This window comes from Coregonus clupeaformis, chromosome 28 (assembly GCF_020615455.1).
Source record: "Coregonus clupeaformis isolate EN_2021a chromosome 28, ASM2061545v1, whole genome shotgun sequence".
Lineage (NCBI taxonomy): Eukaryota > Metazoa > Chordata > Actinopteri > Salmoniformes > Salmonidae > Coregonus > Coregonus clupeaformis.
The window spans coordinates 29,369,646-29,388,872 of record NC_059219.1 but is presented as its reverse complement, the minus strand read 5'-3'; the positions used below and the strand labels follow the sequence as shown (position 1 = coordinate 29,388,872).

At 45.3% G+C, this 19,227-nt stretch overlaps 1 protein-coding gene across 1 annotated transcript; it reads left to right on the top strand.

Moving 5' to 3' along the window:
• Positions 1–82: 82 nt before the first annotated feature.
• On the top strand, positions 83–19,193 carry LOC121543512 (ras-related protein Rab-39B-like). The gene is made up of 2 exons (XM_041853423.2): positions 83–707; positions 18,379–19,193. The coding sequence occupies exons 1-2, from the start codon at positions 490–492 to the stop codon at positions 18,809–18,811; spliced, it is 651 nt and encodes a 216-aa protein (XP_041709357.1). The 5' UTR covers positions 83–489; the 3' UTR covers positions 18,812–19,193.
• Positions 19,194–19,227: the final 34 nt, after the last annotated feature.

Sequence of the window (19,227 nt, the reverse complement as noted above, 5' to 3'; positions counted from 1 at the left end):
CCCTCCCTCTCACACTCTTGCACCTCTCCCTTTGTCAAGTATCAACAGGCACAGGCAAACTTTGGAAGTCCCCAACCCTACCAAACACTCATACACACATGCACATGCTTGCACAGTATCAGTCGAGATCTGCATGAAGGAGGACGGCAACATAACTTAAGAACTCTATGGGTTCTATGGGATGGACATTCTTCCACAGATGCTTTCTCTGAGGATTTGAGGAGCCAGCACACACACTGAACCAAACACACTTTCGCAGCAGGTGTTCAACAATGTGAGGGTGTTTCCTGGCTGCTGACACTACAGACAGACTGTTCTATGTGGGAGCCGTGAGAAGTGGCTCTCCCACTATTTCTCCTCAGAGAGAGCGTTGAGGAACCAGCTCCAGCTTGTCAAACCCCTATCTGCCTCTGGCTTCCTGAGGGGAATCCCTCTCTCCATATCTCCCTCCATCTGCACCATCCCTCTCTCCAGTCCTCAGCAGCTACTATGGACCTGACTCTGTGGCAGTACCAGTTCAGGATCATCATGTTAGGGGACTCGACAGTTGGTAAGTCGTCCCTGCTGAAGCGTTACACAGAGGAGATGTTTCTGGACTGCATCAACCAGACAGTAGGGGTGGACTTCTACGTGCACTTCCTGGAGGTGAAGCCTGGCGTTAGGGTCAAACTGCAGTTCTGGGACACAGCAGGCCAGGAGAGGTTCAGGTAAAGAACAGTACTGTGCTGTATTACCACAACAACACATTCATTCAGCCTACAACATCACTCCATTCTGTAATGTTAGCTGTTCGTTTACTAATCCACCACACCACTACTTTGCTGACTTGAGGGACCTGCTTTCTACTCCATGGCATAAATCATGTAAAGACATAATTACAAGACATAATGCTAGGATCTGCACAAACTGGGTATTCTACAGAGGCTCAGTGGGATAGGATTGTTCCCATAAAATGATAATTCTTACTAGTAAGATATGTAGCTAGGTTACTGTATTCAATGTGAATAAAAGACTCACATTTGCTCTATTTAGTATTTTCTAACTTTAATGCTATGAACATTCCAGCCAGTGTTGGGGTCAATTCCAATTTCATTTGAAATGTTTAATTAAATTTGATTCTTCACATTATGGAATTGGAATTGAATTGGAATTAGAATTCAGTTGGAATTGTATTTTGTTCTTCTTTTTTTAAAATTGGAATTTAATAGTATCTCTGAATTCAAAGACTGACCTGGAATTTTACTTTCATTTAATGACATTTACAGGGAGAGTGAATTCAATTAAATTTGAATTTGTGGAATTAACCCAAACTCTGATTCCAGCCACCCGAATAAGCCCAAGATTGTGCCCACATGTGTTCTGATCATCCATCTAATCCTCTGTGACTCACCACAGCCAAACAAAATATTCCCTGTGAATCAATGGTTATGAGTTTATTTTGATAACTGTTACTACACTCTTGGTAGTGTTTTAAGTAGTTAACTTTTGTTGTTGTTGCCATTCTAACTACACACTACTTTTTGGCTAAAATAAAATATGGGTGTAGTAGGTAAGAATTGTCTTTCTTTTTTGGCATCAGACCTGCCTAATTGTCACTCGAAACATAGTTTTTATGTTTAATAGGCCAAGTTACACATTCAGTTAAAGGACCAATCAGACGTTTTTATATCAATATCAAATACTTTGCCTACAGAGTAATATGAGAAGAATGCAACTGCTGAATTTATGTAGATATTCTATACTTAGTGTTTTGATAACTTTCAAATGTAGTAACAGGTCCATATAGAATAAACAACCCTTCACATAATACCATACAATCAATGTTCTGCTAAAATAACAATGTGCACCTTTCATCATTCATTGTCATTCCCAGCCGATACAGATACTGTGCCTATCAACATTTTGTCTGGTGGTAATGGGGGTACCTTGGCAAACATGTCAGAGTCGTCATACCTTCTTGTGTGGTGTCCCATATACACCAGGAGTTCCCTGATCCTGGTGCAGAATACACAGGGTTTCTCCCTCCCCATAAGTAAAAGTTGTCTAGTAAAATGTTAATGCCGTGTCAGGTTTCTCTCCATTCAGAGACATCAGTATCAAGTCTGTCTGTAATTCTGGACTTCATCACATCATTTTGCAAGACTCCATTAGCTGGCTCCATACATGTTTCTGTGAACACATACACACATAGTCACCAATGGCAGTTAGGATAGGTGATATCTGACAAACAGGTACTACAGTGCATTTGGAAAGTATTCAGACCCCTTGACTTTTTCCACATTTTGTTACGTTACAGCCTTATTCTAAAATGGACTAAATAAAACATGTTCATCATCAATCTGCACACAATACCCCATAATGACAAAGCAAAAACAGGTTTTTAGATTTCTTTAGCAAATGTATAAAAAATAAAAAACAGAAATACCTTATTTAAATAAGTATTCAGACCCTTTGCTATGAGACTCGAAATTGAGCTCAGGTGCATCCTGTTTCAATTGATAATTTGACCACCGACCAAACTGAGCAATCGGGAGAGAAGGGCCTTGGTCAGGGAGGTGACCAAGAACCAGATGGTCACTCTAACAGAGCTCCAGAGTTCCTCTGTGGAAATGGGAGAACCTTCCAGAAGGACAACCATCTCTGCAGCACCACCAATCAGGCCTTTATGGTAGAGTGGCCAGATGGAAGCCACTCCTCAGTAAAAGGCACAGAGACTGGGAGACTAGTCAACATAGAGGGAAAGATGAACGGAGCAAAGTACAGAGAGATCCTTGATGAAAACCTGCTCCAGAGCGCTCAGGACCTCAGACTGGGGCGAAGGTTCACCTTCCAACAGGACAACGACCCTAAGCACACCGCCAAGACAACGCAGGAGTGGCTTCGGGACAAGTCTCTGAATGTCCTTGAGTGGCCCAGCCAGAGCCCGGACTTGAACCCGATCGAACATCTCTGGAGAGACCTGAAAATAGCCGTGCAGCGAAGCTCCCCATCCAACCTGCCAGAACTTCAGAGGATCTGCAGAGAAAAATGGGAGAAACTCCCCAAATACAGGTGTGCGTTATACACAAGAAGACTTGAGGCTGTAATTACTGCCAAAGGTGCTTCAACAAAGTACTGAGTAAAGGGTCTGAGTAGTTATGTAAATGTGATATTTCCTTTTCTTTTTTTGTATACATTTGCAAACATTTCTAAAAAACAGTTTTTGCTTCGTCATTATGGGGTATTGTGTGTAGATTGATGAGGGACAAAAACAATTTAATCCGTTTTAGAATAAGTCTGTAATGGCCTCCTGAGCGGCGCAGTGGTCTAAGGCACTGCATCGCAGTGCCAGAGGTGTCACTACAGACCCGGGTTCAATCCTAGGCTGTGTCACAACCGGCCGTGATCGGGAGTCCCATAGGGCGGCGCACAATTGGCCCAGTGTCGTCTGGGTTAGGGGAGGGTTTGGCCGGGGGGGCTTTACTTGGCTCATCGCGCTCTAGCGACTCGTTGTGGCGGGCCGGGCACCTGCAGGCTGACCTTGGTCATCAGTTGAACGGTGTTTCCTCTGACATATTGGTGCAGCTGGCTTCTGGGTTTACATAACAAAATGTGGAAAAAGTCAAGGGGTCTGAATACTTTCCGAATGCACTGTATAAGTTTCCTTCCTAACTTTTTATGCGAGTAAAATACATGTCAGACAAAAAATGCCATAACAGGCCTGATTCAAACAGCAAATTTGTAAACTTTCCAAATGTCGACAAAACATAATACGTTAGACAAGGTGGGATCTTTTTGAGTTGGTAAAATTAATTATGCGAGAGATGGCGATGGAAATGCCTTTATGTGCAAACATTAATATAATAACCATCATATCAAAGTAAATTTGGAGTCACGCGATGATATGGTTTGTGGTCCTCCCACTACAACTCAGGAAAGCATGTAGTTTATTAGGCTACATATGAAATAAGTTATGATAAACTTCACAGGGTTAGGGTTAGGGTTAGGGTTAGGGTTAGGGTTAGGGTGGTGAAAGTGCATGGTAATGAGCTTGATGCTCCTTTCCAATAAATATTGAGGGTCTTATTCTGGTGACATGATGATAGATGCTTGGCTGCCTTTTGACAAATAAAAATAATTGTCCATAGAAATCTCATCATGTAGTAGGCTATACCCACACTATCTGCGAGCTGTTGGCTAGAGCACACGTACCAAGACCGGAGTGGGCACATTCGCTATATAACAAAAAATGTTTGGTGCCAAAACCATCAGTAGTGTTGAAAATGCGATGGAAACTCATTTACATTTTAGTTTTTATTCGGTACATGGGAATTTAACCGAAAAAGTAATTTTTATGTGCACTACGTCATCACGCACAGCCTTTTATCCGCAACAAGTCAATTTGATGGAAACACATCTCTGGTGGGAAAAGGTGCAGATGCGGATTTTAGAATATTTGCATGAAAATCTGTCGCCAATTGGATGGAAGCTTATTTTGAAGTTTGAACAGGTCAGATAAAACCTACCCAAATGATGGTCTCCTCATCAAACGACTGACGTTGCCATCTGGCAAAAGCATCTACAGTCCATCTGTAGAAATAAGCAGAGTTGAGGCAGAGTTCATCAGTGACACAAAAGGTGTTGCTATTACTGAACATTTGTGCTGTACTGTATTATAAGTAATCACCTCTTTTGTATTTGTGTTTATTATGGATCCCCATTAGCTGCTGCCAAGACAGCAGCTACTCTTCTTGGGTCCAGCAAAATTAAGGCAGTTACATACAATTAAAAACATGACATTACATTTCACAATAGATTTCACAACGCATTAAGTGTGTGCCCTCAGGTCACTCCATGTGTACGTGTGTGTAGTGCATATGTTATCGTGTGTGTGTATGCGTGTGTCTGTGCCTGTGTGTGTGTCTCTTCACATTGTGGATGTGTTGAGTGGATGTGTTGAGTGCCAGGTCTCTCTGCATCTCATGCATCTGTGAACACATACACACAGTCACTGTTCTATTACCAATGGTGGTATCTGACAAACAAACATATACTATGTTGAAGTCTGAACAGGTCAGACTAAACCTACCTAATTCTATTCTCCCCATCGACGACCGTTGGTGAGCAGGCAAGAGCTGAGGTCTTTGCCAGAGCCACATTGTTGGGCATAGCAATGTAGATCAGCTCCTGGCCCCTCATCAAAGATACTGGTTGGACACACACACACACACACAGAGAGAGAGAGAGAGAGAGCATTGATTACATTATCAATGGTGGTTATGATTAGCCTGGTGGAACCAACCTGATCACTGCGTTCACCTTTCTATTTCACTTCAGATATCATAAAATGTGAAGTGAAATAGAATGGTGAACACACACACACACACACACACACAGAGAGAGAGAGAGAGAGAGAGAGCACTGATTACATTATGAATGGTGGTTATGATTAGACTGGTGGAACCAACCTGATTACTGCATTCACCTTTCTATTTCACTTCAGATATCAGGCTAGCAATGATAGTGATAATGCTAGTGATGAAAGTGATAATTATTATCAAAATATACATAACCAGATACATAACCAGCAGTCTATGGTCTAGCTACTGGTATACTCACCACCTATTCCGCATGATAGGGTCCTTCGGCAAGGCATGCCGGCACTTCGGCAGGCCATGCATAGTTGGTCAATCCATTGTCATGACTCTCCCTGGGTGAGGATCAAAGGTCTCACATCAGCTTGGCAAATGGCCGACAACAACCAGACCCTCTTACCCACGGGGAGGGGGGAGTGGGGGTTGCTGTGCCAGTCTTGACACCTTAACACTGCCATAAATTAGAGAGGAGGAGAATCTACCTCTGGTCCTCTAGTATGGTGAAAGGAATGCCTTTGTTTTAGATACTTTTTGCCACCCAAAAACTTCAACATCCAACAATGAACATTGGGACAATATATTTCAACATCCAAACGTTGGGAATGATGAGAAATGGAATCTGGAAAATTAATGTATATTTTGTGATGTCATAAAAAATGGTATAAAGGCGTGATAATGAAAACATTGTGACTTGAAGAGCTTTTACACTGTGTATATCAGGTTTACATCCTTTACATTGTGTAGAACATATCAAGGAGGAAGACAATGTTTTCATGAAGATAGGAATGTGATTTAAGCTTTCTAACAAGATCATAGTAATGATAATATTTTTGCCTCGTAACTAGCCACGCCCGACAGAGCTCAGAGAGCATGTCAGTATGACGGAAATGCCTCTCTTTACCAGAGTGCATAAAAGATTGAGTTAAGAATGATCAGATCAGACTAGACGGACCTCAAGCTGCAGCTTTTATCCATATTGGTCCCAACCTTGAAAATCAACACGAGGTGAAGACGACAAAGTTGCCTCCACTAACAATCAATGTTACGGCTGAGTAGCTGTTCTAAGTACTGTATCTAAGAAGGTGAATTTAAGTGGGACCATCCTGTTACTCTCTTCAAATCATTGTCTACTACACTGCTCTCATCACCCCACAGGGGATCATCGACACGGCTGATTAGCCGTCCTCAGAAGACCACTTCCAGAACGAGTGAAAGTAAACAGACAAATAAGAAGAAGGACATTGTGACCTCTTGTGGACAATCTGAGCCTTACATCTAAAAGGCCATCCGAAAGAGAAGGCCCAATCGACCCCTTCCCACGAAGGCCTGGGTCCAACAAAGATACACGATGAAGACCTCCAACACGTAAATACATGCAGTTCGGGGCAAAGTATTAGGATTACTGTGAGCGTAGGCCCATGTGTATCCAAGTGTTTTCTCTCTCTCTCATCTTTAACTCGCCATCTTTTGTAACAAGTGTCATATTGTGTTAGTCCGCTAGGGACCCGTTTTCATTGTATTAAGTTTATAATCCCTACCTATACCGTGTATGTGTTTGTATTTTGCGTTATAATTTTAAATTTGTTAGTAAATAAATAATTACATCAATTTGTGTGGTACGGAATGATAAGTATTGTCAAGGTAGATGTAGGTGGGTGTGGTGGTGGAATCAGGCGCAGGACGCAGAACGTTAGTCCAACAGACTTTAGTTGATGCACACGAAAAACAATCACAAACAAACGCCCTGAGGCGAAACTCCGCACGTAGGCGAAAATAACGTGCGCACTAACAGGTGCGACAAAAACACTCCAAACAATGGAGATATAGCTCAACCGAGCAAACAGTAGAAATCCAGCCTACCGGCACGACAGTAAAACAATCACACACAACACTAGACAAACACAACGAGAACTTATAGGACACTAATTACACTAAACGATAACAGGTGTAACAACAATCAGACAAAAGCAAACGAACATAGAAACATGCAACGGTGGCAGCTATTATTCCGGCGACGACGAACGCCGAAGCCTGCCCGAGCAAAGAAGAGAGGCAGCCTCGGCAGAAACCGTGACAGTACCCCCCCCTTGACGCGCGGCTCCAGACGTGCGCCGACTCCGGCCTCGGGGACGACCAGGAGGACGCGGAGCAGGGTGCGTCGGGTGCCCACGATGGAATTCCGTCAGGAGAGACGGGTCCAAAATGTCTCTCCTCGGCACCCAGCACCGTTCCTCCGGGCCGTACCCCTCCCACTCCACTAGATATTGGAGACCCCCATCCGACGTCTCGAATCCAAGATGGACCGCACAGAGTACGCCGGTGTCCCCCTCGATGTCCAATGGGGGCGGAGGAGTCTCCCTGATCTCACTTTCTTGGAGTGGGCCAGCTACCACCGGCCTGAGAAGAGACACATGGAACGAGGGGTTAATACTTTTATACTCAACAGGTAGTTGTAATTTGTAACACACCTCGTTCAACCTTCTCAGGACTTTAAATGGCCCTACAAACCGCCGACCCAGTTTCCGACAGGGCAGGCGGAGGGGCAGGTTTCTGGTAGAGAGCCAGACTCGATCACCAGGTGCGTACACCGGTCCCTCACTGCGGTGGAGATCGGCGCTCGCCTTATGACGACGGAGGGCCCGCTGCAGGTGGACGTGTGCAGCGTTCCATGTCTCCTCCGAGCGCCGCGCCCACTCATCCACCGCAGGAGCCTCGATCTGGCTCTGCTGCCAAGGTGCCAGAACCGGCTGGTAACCTAACACACATTGGAAAGGGGTTAGGTTAGTGGAGGAATGGCGTAGGGGAATTCTGGGCCATTTCGGCCCAGGGAACGTACCTTGCCCACTCCTCCAGCCGGTCCTGGCAGTATGTTCTAAGAAACCTACCCACATCCTGGTTCACGCGTTCCACCTGCCCATTACTCTCCGGGTGGTAACCCGAGGTGAGGCTCACCGAGACCCCCAACCGCTCCATAAACGCTCTCCAGACTCTGGAGGTAAATTGGGGACCTCGATCAGACACAATATCCTCGGGTACCCCGTAGTGCCGGAACACATGGGTGAATAGTGCTTCGGCGGTTTGCAGGGCAGTAGGAAGGCCCGGCATAGGGAGCAAACGACAGGCCTTAGAAAACCGGTCCACAACGACCAGTATAGTGGTATTCCACTGTGAGGGAGGAAGGTCAGTGAGGAAATCCACCGAGAGGTGAGACCATGGTCGTTGTGGAACGGGCAGGGGTAGTAACTTACCCCTAGGCAGATGTCTAGGCGCCTTACACTGGGCGCACACCGAGTAGGAGGAAACATAAACCCTCACATCCCTCGCCAACGTGGGCCACCAGTACTTGGCACTAAGACAGTGCACTGTCCGGCCGATACCAGGGTGTCCAGAGGAGGGTGACGTGTGAGCCCAATAGATCAATCGATCCCGAACCTCGAGCGGAACGTACTTCCGACCCTCCGGGCATTGAGGTGGACTAGGGTCGGTGCGTAACGCCCGCTCGAGTTCAGCATCGACCTCCCACACTACCGGTGCCACCAGACACGACTCCGGCAGTATGGGAGTGGGCTCCACGGACCTCTCCTCCGTGTCATACCGCCGAGACAGTGCGTCTGCCTTACCGTTCTGTGACCCAGGGATGTACGTGATCTTAAATGTGAACCGGGTCAAAAACATATTCCACCTCGCCTGGCGAGGGTTCAGCCTCCTCGCTGCCCGGATGTACTCCAGGTTACGGTGGTCCGTCAAAATGAGGAAAGGGTGTTGAGCCCCCTCAAGCCAGTGCCTCCACACCTTTAGGGCCTGTACCACGGCTAACAGCTCCCTGTCCCCCACGTCATAGTTTCGCTCCGCCGGACTGAGCTTCTTGGAATAAAAAGCACAGGGGCGGAGTTTAGGTGGCGCGCCGGACCGTTGCGACAGCACGGCTCCTATACCGGCCTCTGACGCGTCCACCTCTACCTGAAATGGCAAAGAGGGATCCGGATGCGCCAGCACCGGAGCCGAGGTAAACAGGTCCTTCAGCCTCCCAAACGCCCTGTCCGCCTCGGCTGACCACTGCAGACGCACCGGACCCCCCTTCAAAAGAGACATTATGGGAGCTGCCACCTGTCCAAAACCCCGGATAAACCTCCGGTAATAATTCGCAAACCCCAAAAACTGCTGCACCTCCTTCACAGTGGTTGGCGTTTGCCAATTACGCACGGCTGACACCCGGTCTACCTCCATCTTCACCCCTGACGCAGACAACTGATAACCCAAAAAGGAGACCGACTCCTGGAAGAACATACACTTCTCTGCATTGACATACAGGTCGTGCTCCAACAGTCTCCGCAACACTCGGCGCACCAGGGCCACATGCTCGACTCGGGTAGGCGAGTACACGAGAATGTCATCGATGTACACGACCACCCCCTGCCCCTGCATGTCCCTGAAGATCTCATCCGCGAAGGATTGGAAAACTGAAGGAGCGTTCATCAACCCGTATGGCATGACAAGATACTCGTAATGGCCCGAGGTGGTACTAAAGGCTGTCTTCCATTCATCGCCCCCCCTAATGCGCACCAAGTTGTGCCGCGCTCCTGAGATCTAATTTAGTGAAGAAACGCGCCCCGTGCAATGACTCCGTCATGGTCGCAATCAGCGGGAGTGGATAACTGTACTTCACCGTGATCTGATTGAGACCACGGTAATCAATGCACGGGCGTAATCCTCCATCCTTTTTCTTCACAAAAAGAAACTCGAGGACGCAGGGGAAGTGGAGGGCCGTATGTATCCTTGTCTCAGAGATTCGTCTATGTACGTCTCCATAGCTCTCTTCTCCTCCTGAGACAGAGGATACACATGGCTCCGTGGGAGCGCAGCTCCTGCCTGGAGGTCTATCGCACAATCTCCCTGCCTATGGGGAGGCAACTGCGTCGCCCTCGACTTACTGAACACAATAGCCAAATCCCCATACTCAGGGGGAACGTGCAATGCGGGCACCTGGTTTGGACTCTCCACCGAGGTAGCCCCTACGGAAACACCTAAACATCGACCCACACACTGGGCAGACCACTCCATCAGAGCCCTCTCCTGCCACGAAATAGATGGGTTATGGGTACTCAACCAGGGCATGCCCAGCACCACCGGATACGCAGGCGAGTCGATCAGAAATAGCTGGATCATCTCCTGATGACCCCCTGCGCACACATCCTAAGTGGCGCAGTGACCTCCCTGATCAAGCCCGCCCCCAACGGACGGCTATCTAGGGCATGAACGGGGAAGGGAACGTCAACTGGGAGAAGGGGAATCCCTAAGGCTAAGCAAAACTTCTTATCAACAAAATTCCCAGCCGCGCCTGAATCTACCAGCGCCTTATGCTGGGAATGAGGTGCTACCTGTGGAAAACGCACAGGTATACAGAAATGTGCAACAGAGAGCTCTGGGTGAGTGGGGCGCCTACTCACCTGGAAGGACTCCCCAGTGCGGGACCTGTCGTCCTCTCCCCTAGGAGGCCATCCCCAGCACCTAGCCGCGGTGTGTCCTCCCCAACCACAGTTGGTGAAGGAGATGGACCCCCTCGTAAGCCGACCCCTCCTCTCTCTAGCGCCAGCGCCCCCGAGCTCCATGGGGCACGGCTCGGAGCGCTGGAGGGTGAAATGGACGGACCCCCTCGGGCGTCCGCGGGTAGCTAGCAGGGTATCCAGCCTGATGGACATGTCGACCAACTGGTCGAACGAGAGGCTGGTGTCCCTACAGGCCAGCTCCCTACGGACGTCCTCGCTTAGACTACATCGGTAGTGATCGATGAGAGCCCGCTCATTCCACCCTGCATCCGCCGCTAGAGTACGGAATTCCAAGGCGAACTCCTGGGCACTCCTCTTCCCCTGCCGGAGGCAGACCAGACGCTCCCCGCCGCTTTCCCCTCCGGGGATGGTCAAACACCGCCCTGAAGCGGCGGGAGAACTCGTCGTAGGTGATGGTGTTCGCATCGATTCTCCTCCACTCTGCGTTGGCCCATTCCAACGCCTTCCCGGAAAGGCAGGAGATCAGGGCGGACACGCTCTCGTGTCCCGAGGGCGCCGGGTGCACGGTGGCCAGGTAAAGCTCCACCTGGAGAAGGAATCCCTGACACCCGGCCGCGGTCCCATCGTAGGCCCTCGGGAGCGAGAGCCGAACTCCTCTGGGTTCCGGAGCGGGAATGGGCTGACCTGCCGATGGTGCGGGCAGGGAGGATGGCGGTGGAGGAGTCCCTCGGGTCTCCCAGCCTCGGATGGTGGTGATCACCTCCTGCGTGTGCATCAACTAAAGTCTGTTGGACTAACGTTCTGCGTCCTGCGCCTGATTCCACCACCACACCCACCTACATCTACCTTGACAGAATCACACACCATACTCGATGGAGTCAGCAGGAGCCGCAGCAGCACAGGCGACGTTGGAGGACAGGATCCGCGAACAAAATGACCAGATCCTGCGGATATATTGCGTTATTTTATGGCTGGTTTTGACACCTACATAAGAGTGTCAAAACCCACAAAACCTACACGGTAGTTATTTTATGGCTGGTTATGACACCTACATAAGAGTGTCACAACCCACAAAACCTACCACACATTACACCATAGCCTACTTGTTTATGTTATATAACATTTTCTGAAATTGAACTTATTAAATTATCATTGTAATTGCGCACACATTGATGTCAGACATGTACCTACCCAATGCTCTATATCTGAGGACTGGGATGAATGCAGGAGCAAATTTCAGGAGCAGGACAAGACACCCTATTTTTGACTGATGACTAACATAAAGGCATGTACGTGATAGGCCTATCTGGCTTATATGATTATGATGGCCATAATGCTTCTTGACAGTGTCATAGTGTATTTTCTTAGTCCAAGTAAAGTGACACAAGATGGTCATAATGCTTCTTTAAAGTGTCATAAAGTGTATTTTCTTAGTCCAGGAAAGTGACACAGGATGGTCATAATGCTTCTTGACAGTGTCATAAAGTGTATTTTCTTAGTCCAAGTAAAGTGACACAGGATGGTCATAATGCTTCTTGAAAGTGTTATAAAGTGTATTTTCTTAGTCCAAGTAAAGTGACACAGGATGGTCATAATGCTTCTTGACAGTGTCATAAAGTGTATTTTCTTAGTCCAAGTAAAGTGACACAGGATGGTCATAATGCTTCTTGAAAGTGTCATAAAGTGTATTTTCTTAGTCCAAGTAAAGTGACACAGGATGATCATAATGCTTCTTGACAGTGTCATAAAGTGTATTTTCTTAGTCCAAGTAAAGTGACATAGGATGGTCATAATGCTTTATGATGGTGTCATAAAGTGTATTTTCTACAAGTTATTTAAAATATGATGAAAAAAATAACATGACTGTAAAGAATTCATTACAACAACAACGGACTTAAGAAACAAACTTTCAAACGAAAGGAAACTTCTTGGCAGGGAAAAAACATTTGAATAAATTTGGGTTTTTGGGTTTTATAACCAGCCATAAAATAACGCAATATATGTCACAACAGGTGTAAATATATGGGTCATGACAGTGTTATGTCAGCTGTTTTGACATATTATGATATGGTTATGATTGTGACATAACATGTTATGAAGTTGGGTTTCAAGTAAAGTGTTACCAAAATGCTTTATCTGCCTTCCCAATGAAAACTAGTTTGAAATTCAAACATTTATTTGATGGAAAAGAGATGTTGTATGTTTCTGGACGATGCACCTAGCTGCCTTGTTGACAACATGACCAAGCAGCGCAGATTACTGTTTGATTTGAGAAGGGCACTCCTCCTCCGCTTTCGCCCAATGACATGATGGGCCATTGCCCAGTTCAACCAGAAAACATTAATGGAAGCCTCTCTAATGCAAATTTGGTTGAGTGTGGTGTACTGCAGGGCAGCCGGCATGGACCATTATTGTTTTCTGTGTTTACTAATGACCTTCCACTGACCTTGAATAATATCCCCCTAGAGTCTGTTGACGCAACGGTGCGCCAATCTAAGGAACATATCTTTTTTAAATCCCATCAAACTCCGTCAGTTTAACCTAGAGATATCTGTTTTTTGCATGGGCTGCGTCTCAATCCACCACATCCGCCTATGGCGGCCTTCCGCATCAGCCGAGCTACAGCGATGTTTGTCAGACCATGAGACATCCCGAAATTCGGTCATCTCACGAAGACGTCTGTGGTGTCCGAAACTAATTTGACCATGATATGGTAAGATGAGACTCTCACGAACACAATGGTGGTTTCCGTTTTGCTCTACGACCCCCACAAGTGTCACGGGACTCGTCTGAAGGTAACCGGTACCGGTTTTTAAAAAATTATGGAAGTAGTTTTGTGCCTACCCCAAAAAAGGGGTTAAAATATGTGTCAAAAAAACAAAAATGTTCCTGACCTTTCTTATAGCTCCTAGATATAGGACAGACAGTTCAAAACCTATTATTGGACTGTCTTTTTTGCCATTTATGAATGTGTTATTCAACGCATTTCTATAGGCTATAGTAGTAAAGGCCAAATTCAATATTTGATCAAATAATATTTATATATATATTTCGGGGATACCTAAAGGGGTCCTACATTTCTAAATCAAATAGATAAATGATCCATGGTATGACCATCTTAAAACAATTCCATATGTCAGCTTAGAACTGCTGGCTGTCACCCTAGGCAAGCTATCATGGTCAAAACATATAGACTCAATGGTTACTAAAATGGGAAGAGGTCTGTCCATGATAAGGCATTGCTCTGCTTTCTTGATATCTCAGTCAACCAGACAGGTCCTACAGGCTCTAGTTTGTTGCACCTGGACTACTGTCCAGTTGTGTGGTCAGGTGCAGCAAAGAAAGACATAAGCAAATTGCAGTTGGTCCAAATCAGAGCAGCGGTTATTGACTGAGGTAAAGACAGATTCAGGTTGGATATTCAACGGATATTCGCCTTTAGTTTTCCTTACGTCCACCAACAGCAGTTAGGGACCGTCAACATACTGACAAATCAAATGTTTCACATTTCAATAGCTCTTTAACCATTACTCCTAAAACTTTCAAAACTGGTTCTAGCTAACCCGATGGCAGAAACACATATTGCACACACTTTTTTTGTCGATTTACATCTCGCACTATTTTAAATTATTTATTTTAATTTTTGAAATTCTATAGCGCCTTGGTCATGTGACCCACACACCTCAAACAAGGTTCATAATGTATACTCAGTGGGCTTACACATTGCACACCCTTTTGTTTGTCCATTTGCATCTCATGAGATTTTACAATAATTTTTAAACGTTTAAAATGTCAATAGCTCCTTAGTCATATGACCTACAACCCTCAAACTACTTTCAGAATATCCACTGAGTACCCTTATATGTAGCACAACCTTTTGTTTGTCCATTTTCATCTCACACGATTTTACATTAACTTTCAATGTTTTTCAATGTTTCTAATTTCAATAGCTCCTTGGTCATGTGACCTACAACGCTCAAGCTACTTTCAGAACATCCACTCACTAGCCTTGTATATTGCACACCCTTTTGTTCGTCCATTGTCATCTTAGGTGATTTTATATGAATTTGTCAATGTTTTTCATTGTTTCGAATTTCAATAGCTCTCTGGTCATGTGACCTACCAACCTCAAATAAGGTTCAGAATGTCCACTCACTAGCCTTCTATATTGCACACACTTTAGTTTGTCCATTGTCATCTCACACGATTTTACATACATTTTTTTTTTTTTGAATTTCAATAGCTCCTTGGTCATGTGACCTACTGGACTCAAACAAGGTTCAGAATGTCCACTGACTACCCTTCTATATTGCACACTCTTTTTTTTGTCCATTTTCATCTCATGCGATTTTACGTAAATTTTTCAAAATGTACCATTTCAATAGCTCCTTGGTCATGTGACCTACTGACCTCAAACAAACTTCAGAATGTCCATGGACTAGCCTTATTTATTGCACACTCTTGTTTGTGTACTGTAATGTTTATCTATAATAATTGGTAGTTCTGAGTACTTATTTTTGCCACAGTATTTAACATCGGTACACAATAGCAGAGAGAAAGAGAATATTTCCTTTCATCGTTAATATCAACCATAAAGGAAAAGGGCAAAGTACGAGAGTCATATTATTAATTGTCCAAAACAGGGATGGAGAGTGAACTGCACAGCCAGTAAGGTAGGCTGCAGTGGGTTTGCTGGTCAATACATATTCTGAACATGTAACCACAATAATGGTGGACAGATAATCAATGAATTAAAATGGAATATTGACAAAATTAAACAGAAATTGTAGACCTTTAATCTTTTCCAACATGTCAACAGACACTTTACTTCAAATAAGTACAAAAATATTTCCCAGTGTTAACTTTCTTGAAGCAGTTGTTGGCTTTGTTGAACTCTGAAATCATAGGCATGAACTGAACATATGATTGTCCCACACAACTACATAAAAATAAAGAATTTACATTTACTTTGAATGAAATTTCATTACATACCAGACATTTTTAGTATATCCTCAGCCATTTCTTTTCGTAGTTGCTCCATTTGTTTTTGTGAAGGTTCTAAATCCATTTGGGAGGGGATGTTGGGGAAGTTATGTGCAACTTACTTGGCAATCTACACCAAAAAAGAAAATACAGTTTTTGACCTAATTGTCACATAACACTGTTTATTAACTTTGGAAAGCGAATGAATATCCAAATTGTGAAAATAAGACCTGTGCAATGTCGTGCGCAATTTTTCCAACATCATGACACTTATTTGGAGTCTGTGGCTCAAGTGGTTTGAAAGCTATTGAGGTTTGAAAGCGCGAATAGCTGCCAAATATCCAACCTGAAACTGTCTTTACCTCGGTCACAATCACACATGCATGTTATTGTGGTCCTTTATGGCTCAGTTGGTAGAGTACGGCGCTTGCACCGCCAGCGTTGTGGGTTCGAATTCTCGGGGCCCCCATACGGAAAATGTATGTACGCATGACTGTAAGTTGTGTCTGCTAAATGGCACATGTATTATTATATATTATATACACTAGATTACCAAAAGTATGTGGACACCTGCTCGTTGAACATCTCATTCCAAAATCCTGGGCATTAATATGGAGTTGGTCCCCCCTTTGCTGCTATAACAGCCCCCACTCTTCTGGGAAGGCTTTCCACTAGATGTTGGAACATTGCTGCAGGGACTTGCCACAAGAGCATTAGTGAGGTCGGGCACTGATGTTGCGAGATTAGGCCTGGCTCACAGTCGGCGTTCCAATTCATCCCAAAGGCTTTTCGATGGGGTTGAGGTCTGGGCTCTGTGCAGGAAGTTCTTCCACACTGATCTCGACAAACCATTTCTTTATTGACCTCGCTTTATACACGGGGGCATTGTCATGCTGAAACAGGAAAGGGCCTTCCCCAAACTGTTGCCACAAAGTTGGAAGCGGAAGCACAGAATGGTCTAGAATGTATGCTGTAGCGTTAAGATTTCCCTTCACTGAAACTAAGGGGCCTAGCCCGAACCATGAAAAACAGCCCCAGACCATTATTCCTTCTCCACCAAACTTTACCGTTGGCACTATGCATTGGGGCAGGTAGCGTTCTCCTGGCATCCGCCAAACCCAGAAATGTCAGTCAGACTGCCAGATGGTGAAGTGTGATTCATCACTCCAGAGAACGCGTTTCCAATGCCAGCCAACACTTGGCATTGGGTATGGTAATCTTAGGCTTGTGTGCGGCTGCTCGGCCATGGAAACCCATTTCATGAAGCTCCAGATTAAAAGTTATTGTGCTGATGTTGCTTCCAGAGGTAGTTTGGAACTCGGTAGTGAGTGTTGCAACTGAGGATAGACGATCTTTATGCTCTACACGCTTCAGCACTTGGCGGTCCCATTCTGTGAGCTTGTGTGGCCTACCACTTCGCGGCTGAGCCGTTATTGCTCCTAGACGTTTCCACTTCACAATAACAGCACTTACAGTTGACCGGGGCAGACATTTCACGAACTGAGTTCTTGGAAAGGTGGCATCCTATGACGGTGCCACGTTGAACGTCACTGAGCTCTTCAGTAAGGCCATTCTACTGCCAATGTTTGTCAATGGAGATTGCATGGCTGTGTGCTCGATTTTATACACCTGTCAGCAACGGGTGTGGCTGAAATAGCCGAATCCACTAATTTGAAGGGGTGTCCACATACTTTTGTATATATGGTGTATATATGGTGTATATGGTCTTCTGTAGCTCAATTAGTAGAGCATGGAGCTTGTAACGCCAGGGTAGTGGGTTCGATCCCCGGGACCACCCATACGTAAAAATGTATGCACACATGACTGTAAGTCGTTTTGGATAAAAGCATCTGCTAAATGGCATATTATTTTATATTATGTCAATCTCTCCTGGCTCAAAGTTGAGGAGATAATGACTATTGGTCATAGTTCGGACACTCATTGATATCACACAAGACATGCAATCAGAGGTCTCTTCACAGTCTCCAGGTCCAGAACAGAGGCCGGGAAACACACAGTATAAAAAAGAGCCATGACTAAATGGAACTCTCTGCCACCCCAGGTAACTCAAGCTAGCAATAAAACGATTTCACAGCTATTCTTTCAAAATAATACAGTATTTATTTATTGTAAGACACATATTGATGCAATCAGTCAATGGTGCCACCTGTCAATGATTTTAGACAGTGGAATAATAATGGTTTCTCTGTCCAGATCTGTCTACACTGCGTCTGACTACCTCTACTGAAAAACTACTAGGGGTTGTTCAAAGATGATGCCTATTCTGGTGAAACCTCCCTTCAATTAATACCACATCCTATTTTGTAGATGCAATAGACAGAGGTCAACTAAGTTCCTCCATACATAGTCAACATTAGCCTAATTTAGGTTAACATTTACCAATGTGTATGAGTTCATAGTAAATATCACAACATATCTGCTGATCATTGATTCACATCCATAAATTCATTATTTTTTTTACAATTTACACAATTCCTTTAACTTTTTGATTATTTGTTTTTATTTTCTCTCAGGTCAGTGACTCGGTCCTACTACCGTAACTCAGTGGGGGGCCTGCTGGTGTTTGACCTGACTAACCGCGCCTCCTTTGAGCATGTGCAGGAGTGGCACGCAGAGGTGTGTGAACATGTGCAGCCCCATACTGTGCTGTTTGTGCTTGTGGGCCACAAGAATGACCGGGTGGCCCAGGGAGAGCGGGTGGTAGGCCATAACGAGGCAGAGAAACTGGTAGGCCAGCTGGGGATGCCCTATATCGAGGCGTCGGCTAAGACGGGTCAGTGTGTGACGGAGGCCTTCGAGCTGCTGACCCGCCGGGTGTACCAGGGCCTGTTGAGTGGGGAGGTGCAGCTACAAGAGGGCTGGGACGGGGTGAAGTGCTTGGCTCCACGTGCTTCACTAGTACAGCTACAGAAGACCAGGATCAATAGACAGAAGTGCTGTTCCTGAGTTGGGTCTTTGGACTCGTGATATGGACTTGTGCTGTATTATCATGTATGCCAAGTCACAATGCTGCCCTTGAAAAACTTGACTTGAGGCTCTTCACCGGATGTGAAGAAATGTTACAAGATAGGCATGACCTATTGTGCCAATTTGCCAGAACATGGAAATAGACTTAACACATGTAAAATACTTGCAAGTGCGTGTACAGGGACTTACTGAAGGAGGTAATTAGTTTGTTCTCCAGAATCAAGAAACTCTATACCAGTGGTATTACAGTTATGTAAATCTAGTCAAATCTCTTTACCCTGAATAGTGATATACTGATGTAATCCATTCATGTAGAAAGTGAACTCAGAAAAACTCAAGGTTCCAACAAATGAGAAAGAACATGACTGAACAGTGAAATAAACACACAAATCAAA

What these genes read in the sequence shown, in the direction of transcription:
- LOC121543512 (XM_041853423.2), top strand. Translation starts at nt 490, where the DNA reads ATGGACCTGACTCTGTGGCAGTACCAGTTCAGGATCATCATGTTAGGG. An exon ending in GCAGGCCAGGAGAGGTTCAG is followed by an intron (nt 708 to 18,378) that starts GTAAAGAACAGT and finishes ATTTTCTCTCAG; the next exon opens with GTCAGTGACTCGGTCCTACT.